At 34.1% G+C, this 14,063-nt stretch overlaps 1 protein-coding gene across 5 annotated transcripts in view; it reads left to right on the forward strand.

Moving 5' to 3' along the window:
- Positions 1 to 1,257: 1,257 nt before the first annotated feature.
- LOC136030306 (retinol dehydrogenase 13-like) overlaps positions 1,258 to 14,063 on the forward strand; it is a 46,883-nt gene continuing 34,077 nt past the window's right edge. For 2 of the 5 annotated variants that reach the window (XR_010618241.1, XR_010618242.1), the window contains exon 1: positions 12,315 to 12,722. Coding sequence is in view for 1 of the 5 variants with exons in the window: in XM_065709196.1 (XP_065565268.1) it covers positions 3,635 to 3,681 (47 nt within the window). In the remaining 4 variants the exon portion in view is untranslated. Of the gene's footprint in view, positions 3,682 to 12,300; positions 12,723 to 14,063 lie in introns of those variants that run through there. The other 3 variants (XM_065709196.1, XM_065709198.1, XM_065709197.1) reach the window with 3 other exon arrangements.

Here is a 14,063-nt window from a genome sequence, read left to right on the forward strand (position 1 = left end):
GCTGGAGTTCTGTTTTGATGACTCGAGATGAGTCGATTTCCCCATTATGAGCTTAACATTTTTTGCTTTGTTGAATTTATCAGTTAGTTGAAAAGGGTGTTAGCTAAAAAAAGGGGTATAATTACCCTTTTTTGAAAAGGGCAGGGGGTACCTTTTATTCCTATTTGAATATAATCAGACTCGTTATATTGGTAAAGTTCAACTTGAAAAAAAGTATAATAAATAAAAGGTGATTATATTGTAGTAAGGGTATAGGTAGAACCTTATCGTCAGGTATCAATTTCATTATTAGTTCAGTGAATATCGTTCTTGAAAGAAATAGAAAATTAAACTAGAAAGAAAACATAATATAAATAAAAGTTGTTTGACCTGTTTTAGGGGTGTAGGCAGGTCTTTGACGGTGTCGCTAGGATTCACTTTCATTACTCTTCAAATAAAATGAGACTTGAAATAAAAAATTAGGCCAGAAAGAAAACATAAAACCAATAAAAGATGATTAGATTGTAGCTGGGATATTTGCGATCTTTTACACTTGTTGCTAGAATTCATTTTCTTTACTATTTCAATAGAATTCAATTCAAAATAAGATCAGAAATGGATTTGAAAGAAAATATAAAATATCATGTTAAGTGAATAAAAATAAATGTGGAGGAGGCTTGAGAGCGTAATTTGAATTGGGAAACCTCATTAATTATTTTTATGCATATTGTTGAAGCATAAAACAGTATTTTTTTATTTGTCAGGGATTCCAGTGGAATCAGTTATGTTCTTAATACCACTTAAAAAAAAGAATCATTTCAGATCAATGGGGAGAAACAGAGGGTAGAAATTTGAAATAGGGAAGGTAAAATCTATTAAGACTCTATTAATTAGAGGTCTGTCTAGCTGTTTTATGGTTTTCACAAATATAAGTTGTAATTATCACGCATTATATGGATGGGGGGGGGCTGTGTTACATTAGGGTATCATTCAGATAAGGTGCAATTGTTTAAAAACACTATCAATAACATACTGATAAAAAAATTTCGTGTTCAAACTAATGGTTAAAGAAGTGTTTGTATGTATCTCAGATGCTTGGGGGGGGGGGGGTGGAGGTAAGGTATCGTTACAATGTAAAGCGTAATATATATATATATATATATATATATATATATATATATATATATATATATATATATATATATATATATATATATATATATATATATATATATATGTATATATATAAATTTTGTGGGGGTGCATAGAGACTTTTGGGGGCAGTATAGATAGCTGATATCACTCTTCTATCATTCTCAGGCTTCTTAATGGCATGAATTACCTCAAAAGGAAAACAAGGATTTTGGATTAAATGAAAAATCAATGAGGGGAGTTTTGGAGGGAGTATGTAAATTCGCCTTGAAATATCGGAGGACATTCAAAATCAAGTATTTTAGCCTAATAGCTAAAAAAAAATGCGATTTTTAAATTTTGTTCAGTGCGTGGGGCTAATGATCCTTTTATTTTGAGCATATTCAAACGAAAAAAAAAATGTAGAATGTTCAAAGTCTTATAGCTTTGACACTCTGAAAATTAGAAATCTTAAAAAAGACCCAAAAGCAAAAAAAAAAGTCTTTTTGAGGGGGCTTTACATCCTAACTGTGTCAGGCTTCTTATTAGAATTATTTGAATTCAAATAAAAATCGTTTTGAACGAAAAAAACACATAAGGTCCTTTAGTTCACTTTTGCGAACAAATGTTTGTTAAGAAACGGGCAAATATAAAATTTCCTAGGAATCAATAGAGTAAAATAGCCAATATAGTGGGATTTAAGTATGTAAAAATGTAGCAGCTAGTATAAAGTAAATCCCACTCTTCTAGTAGTGAGGGAGCATAGGAGTACAAGGGTTTGAGAGACAAAGACGATTTTATTAATATAAATAAACAAAACTAGCAAACGGCCCGAAGCAAAGCTTGTTTGGGCTTACAATCCCAGTACACATAAAAATAAAAATTATACGAAAAAGGAGAGGAAATGAAAAAAGAAAAGAAAAGAAAAGAAAAAAAAAATATTCAACTACCCTGCATTTTGGTCGATACAAGATTACACATTAAAAAAGACAAAAAAAGTAAAGAAAAAAGAAACTAAAACCATTTGACCAGTATAGCCTAAAACAAAACCAACATCTTGGTTCCACTTGAGGTCCACTCAACTACCAAAACCATGAATATTAAGGCAAAATAGCTTTAATTCCCACCAGAATTCACGAAAATAATCGATATTTCTTAAAGTCGTAGGTAAACAATTCCATGCATAGAGTAATAGCAAGCAGACGACGAATTATATTGGACTGTCTCGTAAAATGTGGATGAATATCAATTCCTAATTCAAACAAACTTTTAAAACATATTTTTAAACAATTTTGAAAATATTTATACAAAATAAGGCTTCGGTAAAAAGTAATAAGCCCTGGTAAAGGCAAGATTTTGCAATCTATTTACCTCTTTTGTACCGAGTCTTTAAAACCAACACTGCATAACAATCGAAGCACTTTATTCTGCAAAACTCGAATATGATGTAGATGAGAAGGACATTTACTACCCCAAACAGTACAACAATGTAGCAGATAAGGATGAATTAAGGAATAGTAGAGTTTTCTTAGAATATCTCTTGGGAAAATGTACGTCAACTTTCTTAAATGCCAACATTCCTAGCGAGTTTAAGACTTAATATAATCTGTATGTTTTCTAAAACTAATATCAATTAATACTCCTAGATATTTTGTACAATCTGTTCTTAAAATACTCATATCGGCAAAATTAAGTCTTTCTATCCAAGGATGACAATTTTAGCTCCTACCATACAATAGCTTAAACCAGGCTCAAAATAAGCCTTGGTGCCCATAGCCTCCTTGTCAAAAGCTTTTAGTAAATATATATTTAACTGAATACCTGTATGACGACTGCTAACCTCCTTTAAAAAAATGACGCGTGTGAGTATCCATGATCCAGCAATTTCACCCACATGACCTTCTTAAAATTGGCCATTCAGATGCTATGTAGATTGAGTCAATACTGGCTTATATACCTGGCGTGTAACATGTTCTTAAGTACATTTTATGGAGCTAAAAGACTTGGCTTTTAAAAGACTTTTATCTTTCAATTCGTCCAACACGCTTCTAGAAAGATAGGACCTCCCCCTCCCCCTATTATACATTTTCTTAATTTTTTTTGTCTTTCTTGTTCAAATTATCAAATAATTATATATTTTATTGCTGTCCATCGTCTTGAATTTTTAATATTTCCTGCTCCCTTTCCTCCTGAAAAATTCCTGCGTTCGTACTTCTTTATTGCAAGTATTTTTCCAAATCCACTATCAAAATATTTAGTGTAGCTAGTGACACTCTCAAAACATAAACAAGTCTTAGTTGAATATGATCAAAATAGATGTTAGTCTAGCAAATTATTATATCGTAAGGTGGTCGAGAAGCTTGTAAAAAAGTAACGCTAATGAATGAGTTTGGCTGTTTTTCACTTTAAAAAGTTCTACTAGGGTTGTGAGTGTGACAACCTTGGATAGATCCCAGCAATGAGTTGTGAATGAACGTCTAAAATACGTTTAAGGCAACATCATACCGAACACCAAGAAGCTAGGATGAGAATTGCATTCGTACTTAGTTCTATTTTGCTGTTTAAAATGATGTAAGTACAAAAGAATTTACTCTTAAGAATATCAAATTATTTCTGATTTGTGTATTATTTTTAGATAGCCAATCATAAATCTTTGACATACATCAGTTAAACGCAACTTATGTTATGGAATAGTGATAGGAATGCACCATTAGGTGTAGATTAAAATACAAATGCTGTTCTCTGCAAAAATATTCAGTAAACACAGAATTAACTCTCAGATTGATGCTAAATATTGCGCTTCAACAGGATTAAATAAGAAGCGAAAGTTTATCCAATGAAATTAAGAGTGGTATTAAAACTAAAAATGAACAGAAATCATTACGTGTTTTTCATCTTCTCACTTTCAAACTTAAGTTCGGTAAGTGGTTTAGTTGTAAGAATTTTAAAGCCCAATTGCAGTTGAAAGTTTTTATGGCACTTGGTATTAACCAAGTGACATATAGCAATTGCCAATTCTGTCGGTCTGTCTGTCTGTCGGTCTGTCGGTCCCGGTTTTGCTACTTTAGGCACTTCCAGGTAAGCTAGGACGATGAAATTTGGCAAGCGTATCAGGGACCGGACCAGATTAAATTAGAAATAGTCTTTTTCCCGATTTGACCATCTGGGGGGTAGTGGGGGGTCGGTTAATTCGCAAAAAATAGAAAAAATGGAGTATTTTTAACTTATGAGCGGGTGATTGGATCTTAATGAAATTTGATGTTTGGAATGATATTGCGTCTCAGAGCTTTTATATTAAATCCTGACCGGATCTGATGACATTGGGGGGAGTTGGAGGGGGAAACCTAAAGTCTCGGTTTTGCTACTTTAGGCACTTCCAGGTAAGCTAGGACGATGAAATTTGGCAAGCGTATCAGCGACCGGATCAGGTTAAATTAGAAATAGTTAATTTCCCGATTTGACCATCTGGGGGGAGGATTGGGGGGCTGGTTAATTCGGAAAAATAGAAAAAATGAAGTATTTTTAACATATGAGCGGGTGATTGGATCTTAATGAAATTTGATGTTTGAAATGATATTGTGTCTCAGAGCTCTTATTTTAAATCCCGACCGGATCTGATGACATTGTGGGGAGGTGGAGGGGGAGAAAGCCAAAATCTTGGAAAACACTAAGAGTGGAGGGATCGGGATGAAACTTATGGAGGGATCGGGTTAATTCTTAAAAATTAGAAAAAATGAGGTATTTTTAACTTACGAACGGGTGATTGGATCTCCATGAAATTTGATATTTAGAAGGATATCGTGTCTCAAAGATCTTATTTTAAATCCTGACCAGATCTGGTGACATTGGGGGCAGTTTGGGGTGGGGAAACCTAAAATGATGGAAAACGCTTAGATTGGAGGGATTGGGATGAAACTTGGTTGGAAAAATAAGCAGAAGTCTTGCATACGTGATTTACATAATTAGAACGGATCCGCTCAATGGGGGGGGGGGTAATTCTGAAAAATAAGAAAAAATGACGTATTTTTAACTTACGAAGGAGTGATCGGATCTTCATGAAACTTCATTTTTAGAAGGACCTCGTAACTCAGATATCTTATTTTAAATCTCAACCGGATCAAAAGTTATGGGGGGGCAGTTGGGGGGACCAGAAATCTTAGAAAATACTTAAAGCGGTGAGATCAGGATGAAACTGGATGGGAAGAATATAGACCTGTCTATGATACGTGACTGACATAACTAGACCGGGTCTGCTGTCTTTGGTGGAATTGGGGGGGGGGTAATTTTGAAAATTGAGGTATTTGTAACTTACTAAACGGTGACCAGATCTTAATGGAATTTGACATTTAGAAGGATCTTGTGCTTTAAAGTTCTAATTTCAAATTCTGACCAGATCCTGTGACATTCGGGGGAGTTGGAGGGGAAACCGGAATTCTTGGAAAACATGAAAATTGGGGTATTTTTATCTTACGGATAGATGATTGGATCGTAATGAAATTTGATTTTTAGAAGGAATTCATGTCTCAGAGCTCTTATTTCAAATCCCGACCAGATCTTTTGACATTGGGGGAGTTGGAGGGGGAAATCTTTTTGGAAAAACACTTGGAGTAGAGGAATCGGGATGAAGCTTGGTGGATAGAATAAACAAATGTCCTTGATACGTGATTGACAGAATCGTACTGGATTCGCTCTCTTTGGGGGAGTTGGGGGGAGTGGTTCAGTGATTTGGCGAGTCCGGTGCTTCTGGACGTGCTAGGGCGATGAAAATTGGTAGGCGTGTCAGGGAGCTGCACAATTTGACTTTATAAAGTCGTTTTCCCAGATTCGACCATCTGGGGGGTAAAAGGGAGAGGAAAAATTAGAAAAAATTAGGTATTTATAACTTACGAGTGGGTGATCGAATCTTAATGTATTTTGATATTTAGAAGGACTTTGTGACTCAGAGCTCTTATTTTAAATTTTGACCGGCATTAAGCCTCTTATTTTCCTTTTTAAATCAATCTATTGATTCATAGAATTTTGTTAGAGCTCATACCATATGATCTCTTGGTTCTTAGCTCTTCTCGCCTCGTCACAAGTGCCATATGAGCTCTTAGCTCTTGTTTGTTTAGCAGAGGCCCAATTAAAAAAGTAATTTCATTTTCAAGGCGCTGTGATAAAAAAAAAAGTGTTACGCCGCTATTGTGTTTGAACATTCGCAGTAAATGTTTACTTTCGTCCCAAGTATTCTAAAGTGCGTATTACTGCATATAGCAAGATTCTTCTGAGGATCACATATTGTTTCTTTGCTATTACTAGAGAAGCCATCCATTTTTTAGGTTTCTAAGATCCCCTCCAACAAGAGTAAAAATGTGAAAAGTCGACTTGCTTACAGATAACATCACCTATATAGCGAGGCGTATTAGTCCATGAGCCCCGCGGGCAGCAGGGCGAGGTGTGCATTCTATATTAATTCAACAGTCATAAAACTAAATAAAAACAAAAAAATCAACCGAGCTTTATTAAATAAATATATAATACAGACCTCGCCCCATTGCTCGCAGGGCTCATGGACTAATACGCTTTGCTCTATAGGTAATGTTACCTGTAAGCAAGCCCACTTTACGCATTTTTCCCATGGATTATTTCCCATGGAGGAGGAGAGTCAACGAAAAATGGATGCGCTTCTACAATAATGACAAAGAAACACTATGTGATCATCAGAATCTTGTTATATCCAGTAATATGTACTTTAGAGCAGGGCTTCTTAAACTTTTTTATATAGCGACCCCCTTCAAGCTTAGGAAATTTTAAACAACCCCCTCCTCCATATAATGAAGTATATATTAACCGTATATGTAGACGTAATATCGCACTATTTTACAATGTAAACAAAATAAGGATTAAAGAATATGTACCCATTCGTTTCACATATATATAATTGGAAACGTTGACGGGATATCGGTCATAATAAAACACAATAAATAGAATGACATAAAACTACATATATATTTATTCAATAGAAAAAATAAACTTTTGTAATATTTAATAAAAACATATTATTAACATCAAACAATACTAATGTGACGGATGTGATTGTTTATTTTTACACAAATAATTAAATCTAGGCTCAATTTGAGTTAGTGCAGATCGTAATACATTTTCAACGTTTATTAAAGTTGAATGGTATTTTGATTTTATGTAAGTTAATGTGGAAAAGGCTGATTCACATAAATATGTTGTACAAAATGGCAGTAATTTGTTCATTGCCATTTCCGATAGTAGGGGATATTCTGATTTGATTTCCATCCAAAATTCATGCACAGGCACTTGAGAAAATCTAAGTCACAAGGTAATATCACTTGTTAATTCAGCAAATTCTTCTTGTGCTTTTAAGTTTAAAAAATAAATTTCTTCCATTTCAATTGAAAATGGATTGCAAATCCATTGTTGTGTATCGATATCATTGGGAAAATACCTATGCATGTAAACTTCCATATCCTTCAAATGATTAACTATAATTTTTGTTATAGGAGTATCTTTTTTTGAAATATTGTTACTAATTCTCATCTAACTCGTCGGTAAATGGAAAAATTTTGAGCGATCCACTTTCCACTCTGCTCTTCCATATAAGAATTTTTTTTTTTAACAAAGGCCTCAAGCTTATTTTTTATATAAACATATTAACGCAGACTCCCTGCATCAATAAATTCATATAATTGATTTTATCAAAAATATCTGCCAAATAGCATAGCTTGAGAAGCCATAAATTATCGTGAAAATAATCGGCCAAATTAGAATTTTGCTCTGTTAGAAATATAAGAACTTCATATTTTAAAGTTAATAATCGTTTAAACTTCGACTTCTTGATAGCCACCTAACTTCAGCATGTAGCAATAAACTTGTATAATCCAAATCCATATCAATGCACAAATTTTTAAACAATCGACTATTAAGTGCTCAACTTTTAATAAAGTTTTTGACAGCATCAAAAAACTTAACATTAATTCTAGTGCAATTTTTTTAACAACAAGTTCCTCTTGGTGAATCATTCAATGTCTAAATGTAATATGATCATTTTCAGTTTTAGCAAATGCTGTAAAACCAAGATCTTGTCCAGTCATTGCTGCAGCACCGTCAGTGAACACACCAACACATTTTTTCCAATTTAATCCTTCTTTTTCAAAAAACTCATTTTCTTTTTTATATTTATCTTTTCCACGAGTATATCTTCATGAATACTTCCTTCATAAATATATCTTACAAAAAGTAACAACTGTGCCATTTTTGGGATGTCTGTCGACTCGTCCAGTTGTATTGCAAACTTTGAGCTGTCTTTAAGCCTCATAAGAAGCTGTTGAAATTGATCATTGCTAATGTCTGAAAATTATTTTGGACAGAGTGTCATTTGATAATGGAATTTTACTAATTCCAGCAGTATACTGTTTTCCATGAACAATTTCAGACATTCTTATAGCTGCAGGTAGTAAAAGTTGCTCTCCAATAGTTAAAGGCTTTTCGTTTTTGCTATGGAATACGAAACTTCATACGATGCCAATAGATATTTATCATTCAAAGTAACATACTTCTCCAAAGTGTTCTTTTCTTTATTTGATGTTTGCAAAAGACGCTCAAAATATTCTATTGGCTTTTTTGATAACGTTGCATGTTTAGTATTCAAATGTTGTTGCAGTTTTGACGGTTTCATGCTTTCTGCAGCCAAAACTTCTTTGCAAATTAAGCACACTGGCTGTTCTTCATTGTTGTGAGAAGAGCATGTAAAGCCATACTGCAAATATGATTTGTCATATTTTCTTTTTTTTTTGTTTTGCTAGAAGTCGGATTTGAAGCACTCCAACTTGGTTCTGCCGGCGTGGCAGACTTATTAATTGGAATTTTAATTAGCCATTTATCCATGATGGTTAAATAATAATAAATAATTAAACGAAATGTAGTTGAACTTTAACATAATAATTAAAATTATTATGAAACAAAATTGTAGTGACACGTGTCACTACAAAGACAAAGCTGAGACCAAACTGAAGAACAAACAGTATGTGTAAGCTGTAAGGCAATGTGGTGTCTGGGTACTTATAACCACTAAGTTATCTTGCAAACACTGACGCCGGCGGCCAGACATCAATGTCGAAGGTTCAGTTGGAAATCGAGGAGCACATTGTATTTATTATTTTAAATGCTACTTCCATATTTTCATTTATAGGCCCTACATAACAGTTTTGGATTGCCACTTTTTTAAAAAAAAAAGTTATAATAATACTACAATAGTATTTTGTATGATTTTTTTATTTGTATTTATATTTGTATGTAGTGTGTATACTGATTTTAAAACTTTATTTATAATGATTGAAAAGTATCAGATATTTGCGACCCCCTTTCAGTAGTCTCTCGACCCCCCTGGGGGTCGCGACCCACAGTTTAAGAAGCCCTGCTTTAGAGCACTTGGAACGAAAGTAAATATTTAACGAAGATTTTAACCTAGAACTCAAAATCAGAACAAGCATATTTTCTTAGAAGATTTATTCGAAGATCCTATATGAAAATTTATAATGCAATAGGTATTTTTTGCTGTCTTGGAAAGGGGTTGATTAGGAAAATGAAACTTTCAATAGTGAATCCAGGGCCAAAAATATACTCCATGATAGCATTGCCAAGTTAATATATTAACCCTCTTCTGATTTTTAAGTTTAGAAATTTACCTACTTGACAGGTACAATTTTGACAAAACAACACTATACCTTAATTTTCAGTTTTCAGTTTCTTTTTCTCTAGTTTTAGTTTTGAAAATACAATTCTTGTTATTTGAGTAGAATTTTAAGTCGTATAAATGTTTTTTCTTCTAAATTTAGGACATTATAACAAAGATTTTAAAGGCCATGAAAGGTCAGTTCCCTCTAGAAGGAGAAGTAGTGAAAGTGGGTACTTCAGAACACCTTCCCTGGATATACTTTAGGCTATAGATCAGTCCCTGAGAGTTTCATTTTCCTAATCCAGCCCCTCTCCGTGAAAGCGAAAAGTAGCTTGTCTAAAATTTTGACAAAATTAGCAATTCTTCACAACTTAGACTCTTGCCCTTACAGGGATCATGCTAATTTTACAGACCTACATTTTATTTTCTATTTTTTGTATTTCAAATTTTTACTTGGTGTCATTTTCGGTCAAGATGGGATTGTGGCTGAAAACGGGATGGGAAGGGCCCTCTTTACCTTCCGATAATTTTTGGCTCTTGTAAAAGTTATTTGGAACCAGCATAGTATATGTATTACCAGAGGCAGATCCTGGTGGGTGAGGGGCGGGAGGAGTCTTAGGCCCCCAAGATTTTTTTGGTGCTCTCATTCGCATTCCCTACTTTTTCCTTTTTTCGCTCTTTTCTTTAAGTTAACTTGTCAATTTCATCAGTTATACGTAGGTAATTTACCCAGTTAACAACAGAAAGTAAAGTTTTCTCATGAATGTAAAGAGCAAAGTTGAAACTTATAATGAGCATAAATTATTTATCTTCTGCCGGTTCAGTATGTATTACATAAAAAAACTAGTTTTTTTAACTGAAAGTAAGGAGCGACATTAAAACTTAAAACGAACAGAAATTACTCCGTATGTAAAATGGGTTGTCCCCTCCGCAATGCCTTGCTCTTTACGCTAAAGTTTTTAATTGTTTTAAAAAGCAGAATTGTGGCAAAGAGTCAAACTTTAGCGTAAAGAGTAAGGGATTGCGGAGGGGACAACCCATTTAATATACGGCGTAATTTCTGTTCGTTTTAAGTTTTAATGTCGCTCCTTACTTTCAGTTAAGAAAACTAGTTTTTTATGTAATTCCTGAACGTTTTTAAATTAATGCATGTTTGATTTTGGCTCTCCACACATAAATTATTAAAATGAAATTTGCATATTAATTCTTTTTTTGGCTAAATGGCTTTCTCTTAGTTTTGATCAGACGATTTTGAGAAATAAGGGGTGGGGAAAGCCTAGTTGCCCTGCAATTTTACGGTTACATAAAAAGGCAACTATAAATTTTAATTTTCAACGAATGTTTTTATTAGTAAAAAACATACGTAACTGAAGAATTAGCTTACGTAACAAACTTTTATCTTCTTAAATTTTTATTATGTATATGAGGAGTTTTGTACCCTCGTTAATACCTCGCTCTTTGCACTAAATCGTAAGTTTTGTCCAAATTCTTTAAGAATGACCCCTGAATCTGAAAGGCCGTAGAGTAAATAGTTGAAATTACTAAAAATACTATAGCATAAAGAGCGAGGTATTTATCTCCTCCTAAATACCTCGAGCTTTATGCTAAAGTATTTTTAGAACCCCTCATATTCGTAGTAATCTCTGTTCGTTTTAAGTTTCAATGCTACTCCTTGTTTTCAATTGAAAAAAAAACTTTTCCATGATTATTTTTTCATTGTTTTTTTTTATAGTAATTTTAGAAAATCCTGCGCCCTTTTCATTGAATTTCTGGTCCCCAATGACATTTCTCCAAAGAAAGATCCTCCCACATAGCTCCCTTCCCTCAACCCCACCCCCAAAACCAAAAAAATCCCCTGAAAACGCTGTACACTTCCCAGTAACCATTATTCTATGTAAACACTGGCCGAAGTTTGTAACTTGCAGCCCCTCCCCCAGGGACTGGGGGGGAGTAAGTCATTCTCAAAGACATAGTTATTATAGTTTTTGACTATGCGGAACGAAATGGCTATCTCAAAATTTTGATCCGTTGACTTTGGAGAAAAAATGAGTGTGGGAGGGGGCCAAGGTGCCCTCCAATTTTTTGGTCACATAAAAAGGGCACTAGAACTTTTCATTTCCGTTAGAATGAGCCCTCTTGCGACATTCTTGGACCACTTGGTCGATACGATGACCCCTGAAAAAAAAAAAAAAAAAAAAAAAACAAATATACACGCACCCGTGATTTGTCTTCTGGCAAAAAATACGAAATTTCACATTTTTGTAGATACGAGCTCGAAACTTCTACAATAGGGTACTCTGATACGCTGAATCTGATGGTGTGGTTATCGTTAAGATTCTGTGACTTTTAGGGGTTGTTTTCCCCTATTTTTTAAAATAACTCAAATTTTCTCAGGCTCGTAACTTTTGATGGGTAAGATTAAACTTGATTAAACTTATATATTTAAAATTAGCATTAAAATACGATTCTTTTGATGTAGCTATTGATATCAAAACCCTATTTTTTAGAGTTTTGGTTGCTATTGAGCCGGGTCGCTCCTCAAACAGTTCGTTACCACGAACTGTTTGATCTGCAAAATTGGCATGAAAATCTTTGAATGTTGCAAAGATTCTTCTACGAACATAAAACTTTCCCCTATTTCACGAAAATGGAAATACCTGTTGAAGATAAAAGTAGTATCTTAAACACGTTTCATAAAGGTGGTAACACAGGTATAGCATACACCGTAACGCAATCATTTGTCTATTCACAATGAAATATTGAAAAGTAGCCTTGTTGCTAAAAGTTCAAAATAGAGAAAAGTAAAAATTTGGATACAAACATGGAATGGATATGAGACGAAGACTGATGGCTGAATGTGAAAGGAGATAGAAGAATGTTTTCTTATGTTTTAGTAAAATATCTGAAAATACCAGGAAATCGAAAGGTAAGCTTTGACTAATAATAAATCCCCTCCACCCTCAAAAAATCTTTAATTTTAGTTTTTGCGGCTAAGTAAATAGCGAATGGGCCAATAGGGCTTTCGTATGAATAAATTAATCGGTCTATTTATTCTAACTATAAAGCTAGTTTGGCTGGAATTAGATGAATGAAAGCGTTCAAAAAATTTAGGCCAGGAACAGATCCATGTGGTGGGAGGGGGCCACCCTCACCCCAAGACACTTCTGGGTCACTTATTCCGTTCTTTTTTCTTTTTTGAAATCTTTTTTAAAATAAACTTGTCAATTTGGTGCCTATCTTGAGTTACATTGGCACCCTTCGTCTAGTGGCCCCCGCGCCCAAGATTTCGCTCTTGATTTGTTAGAGATTCAGACATGAAACTGCTCGCACAATCAGCTTACGAATCATTCCGTCATAAAATTATAAGATAAACTTCGCTTTTAGGAAAAATTAATCATATAATTAAACTTGCTTGTTAGATCTTCATTCTCAGATTAAGTTTTCTTTTTTCTTTTTTGGGCAGTTATTTCTATTTTCTTTCTTAAGGGCCCGTAAATTTAGGGTACGGTTTCTGGGCGTCAATGATTGGGATATGATAAGGCAACTTACAACATTAATTTATGTTAAGGAATATTTTTTTTGAACTGCTCCTACCCACTCCCCATTCAGAAAATCCTTAATTTCAGTTTTGTGACTAATTAAATAGCGAAACCCAATAGGGCTTTCGTGTGATAATTCTGTCTATCAATTTATTTTAACCGTATAGCTAATTTGGTTGAAATCGGATGAATGAAAGAGTTAAAAGCAATTTAGGCCAGAAACAGATCTATGGGTTCGGAGGGGACGACCCTCCTCCAAGACACTTCTAGCACCCTTATTTCGTTCTTTTTTTCAGTTTGGTGCCCACCTGAAATCCCATTGGCGCCCATGGTCTAGTGCCCCCCCCCCAAGATTTTTTCTAGGTCAGCACCTGTGTACTATGGCGACACAGGTAGAGAAGCAGGTTTAATCCCGGATCTAGTTTATTTGGTTTATTAAAACAAATACGTACAAGATTTTAAGTTCATGACTCCTTTTTGTACAGAAAAATCTGCCCTCCTTTTTACGATGCTTAGCGTACTCTTAAAAGGGTCAAAGTGCCTTTTTTCAGAGATAAGTCGAAAAAGAAATTTTAACCAACTGTTGAAACAAAGGTAATTTTAGATTTTTTTTTTTTTTTTTAATTTGTTATGATAATACAACTGTCACAATGGGAATCCTTCTTCTGCATCAGTCTTCAGCCAAAAGATGCTCGAACTAGCAACACAAAATATAAATAAAGAAAAAT

Source organism: Artemia franciscana, chromosome 8 (assembly GCF_032884065.1).
Source record: "Artemia franciscana chromosome 8, ASM3288406v1, whole genome shotgun sequence".
In the NCBI taxonomy this organism is placed as follows: domain Eukaryota; kingdom Metazoa; phylum Arthropoda; class Branchiopoda; order Anostraca; family Artemiidae; genus Artemia; species Artemia franciscana.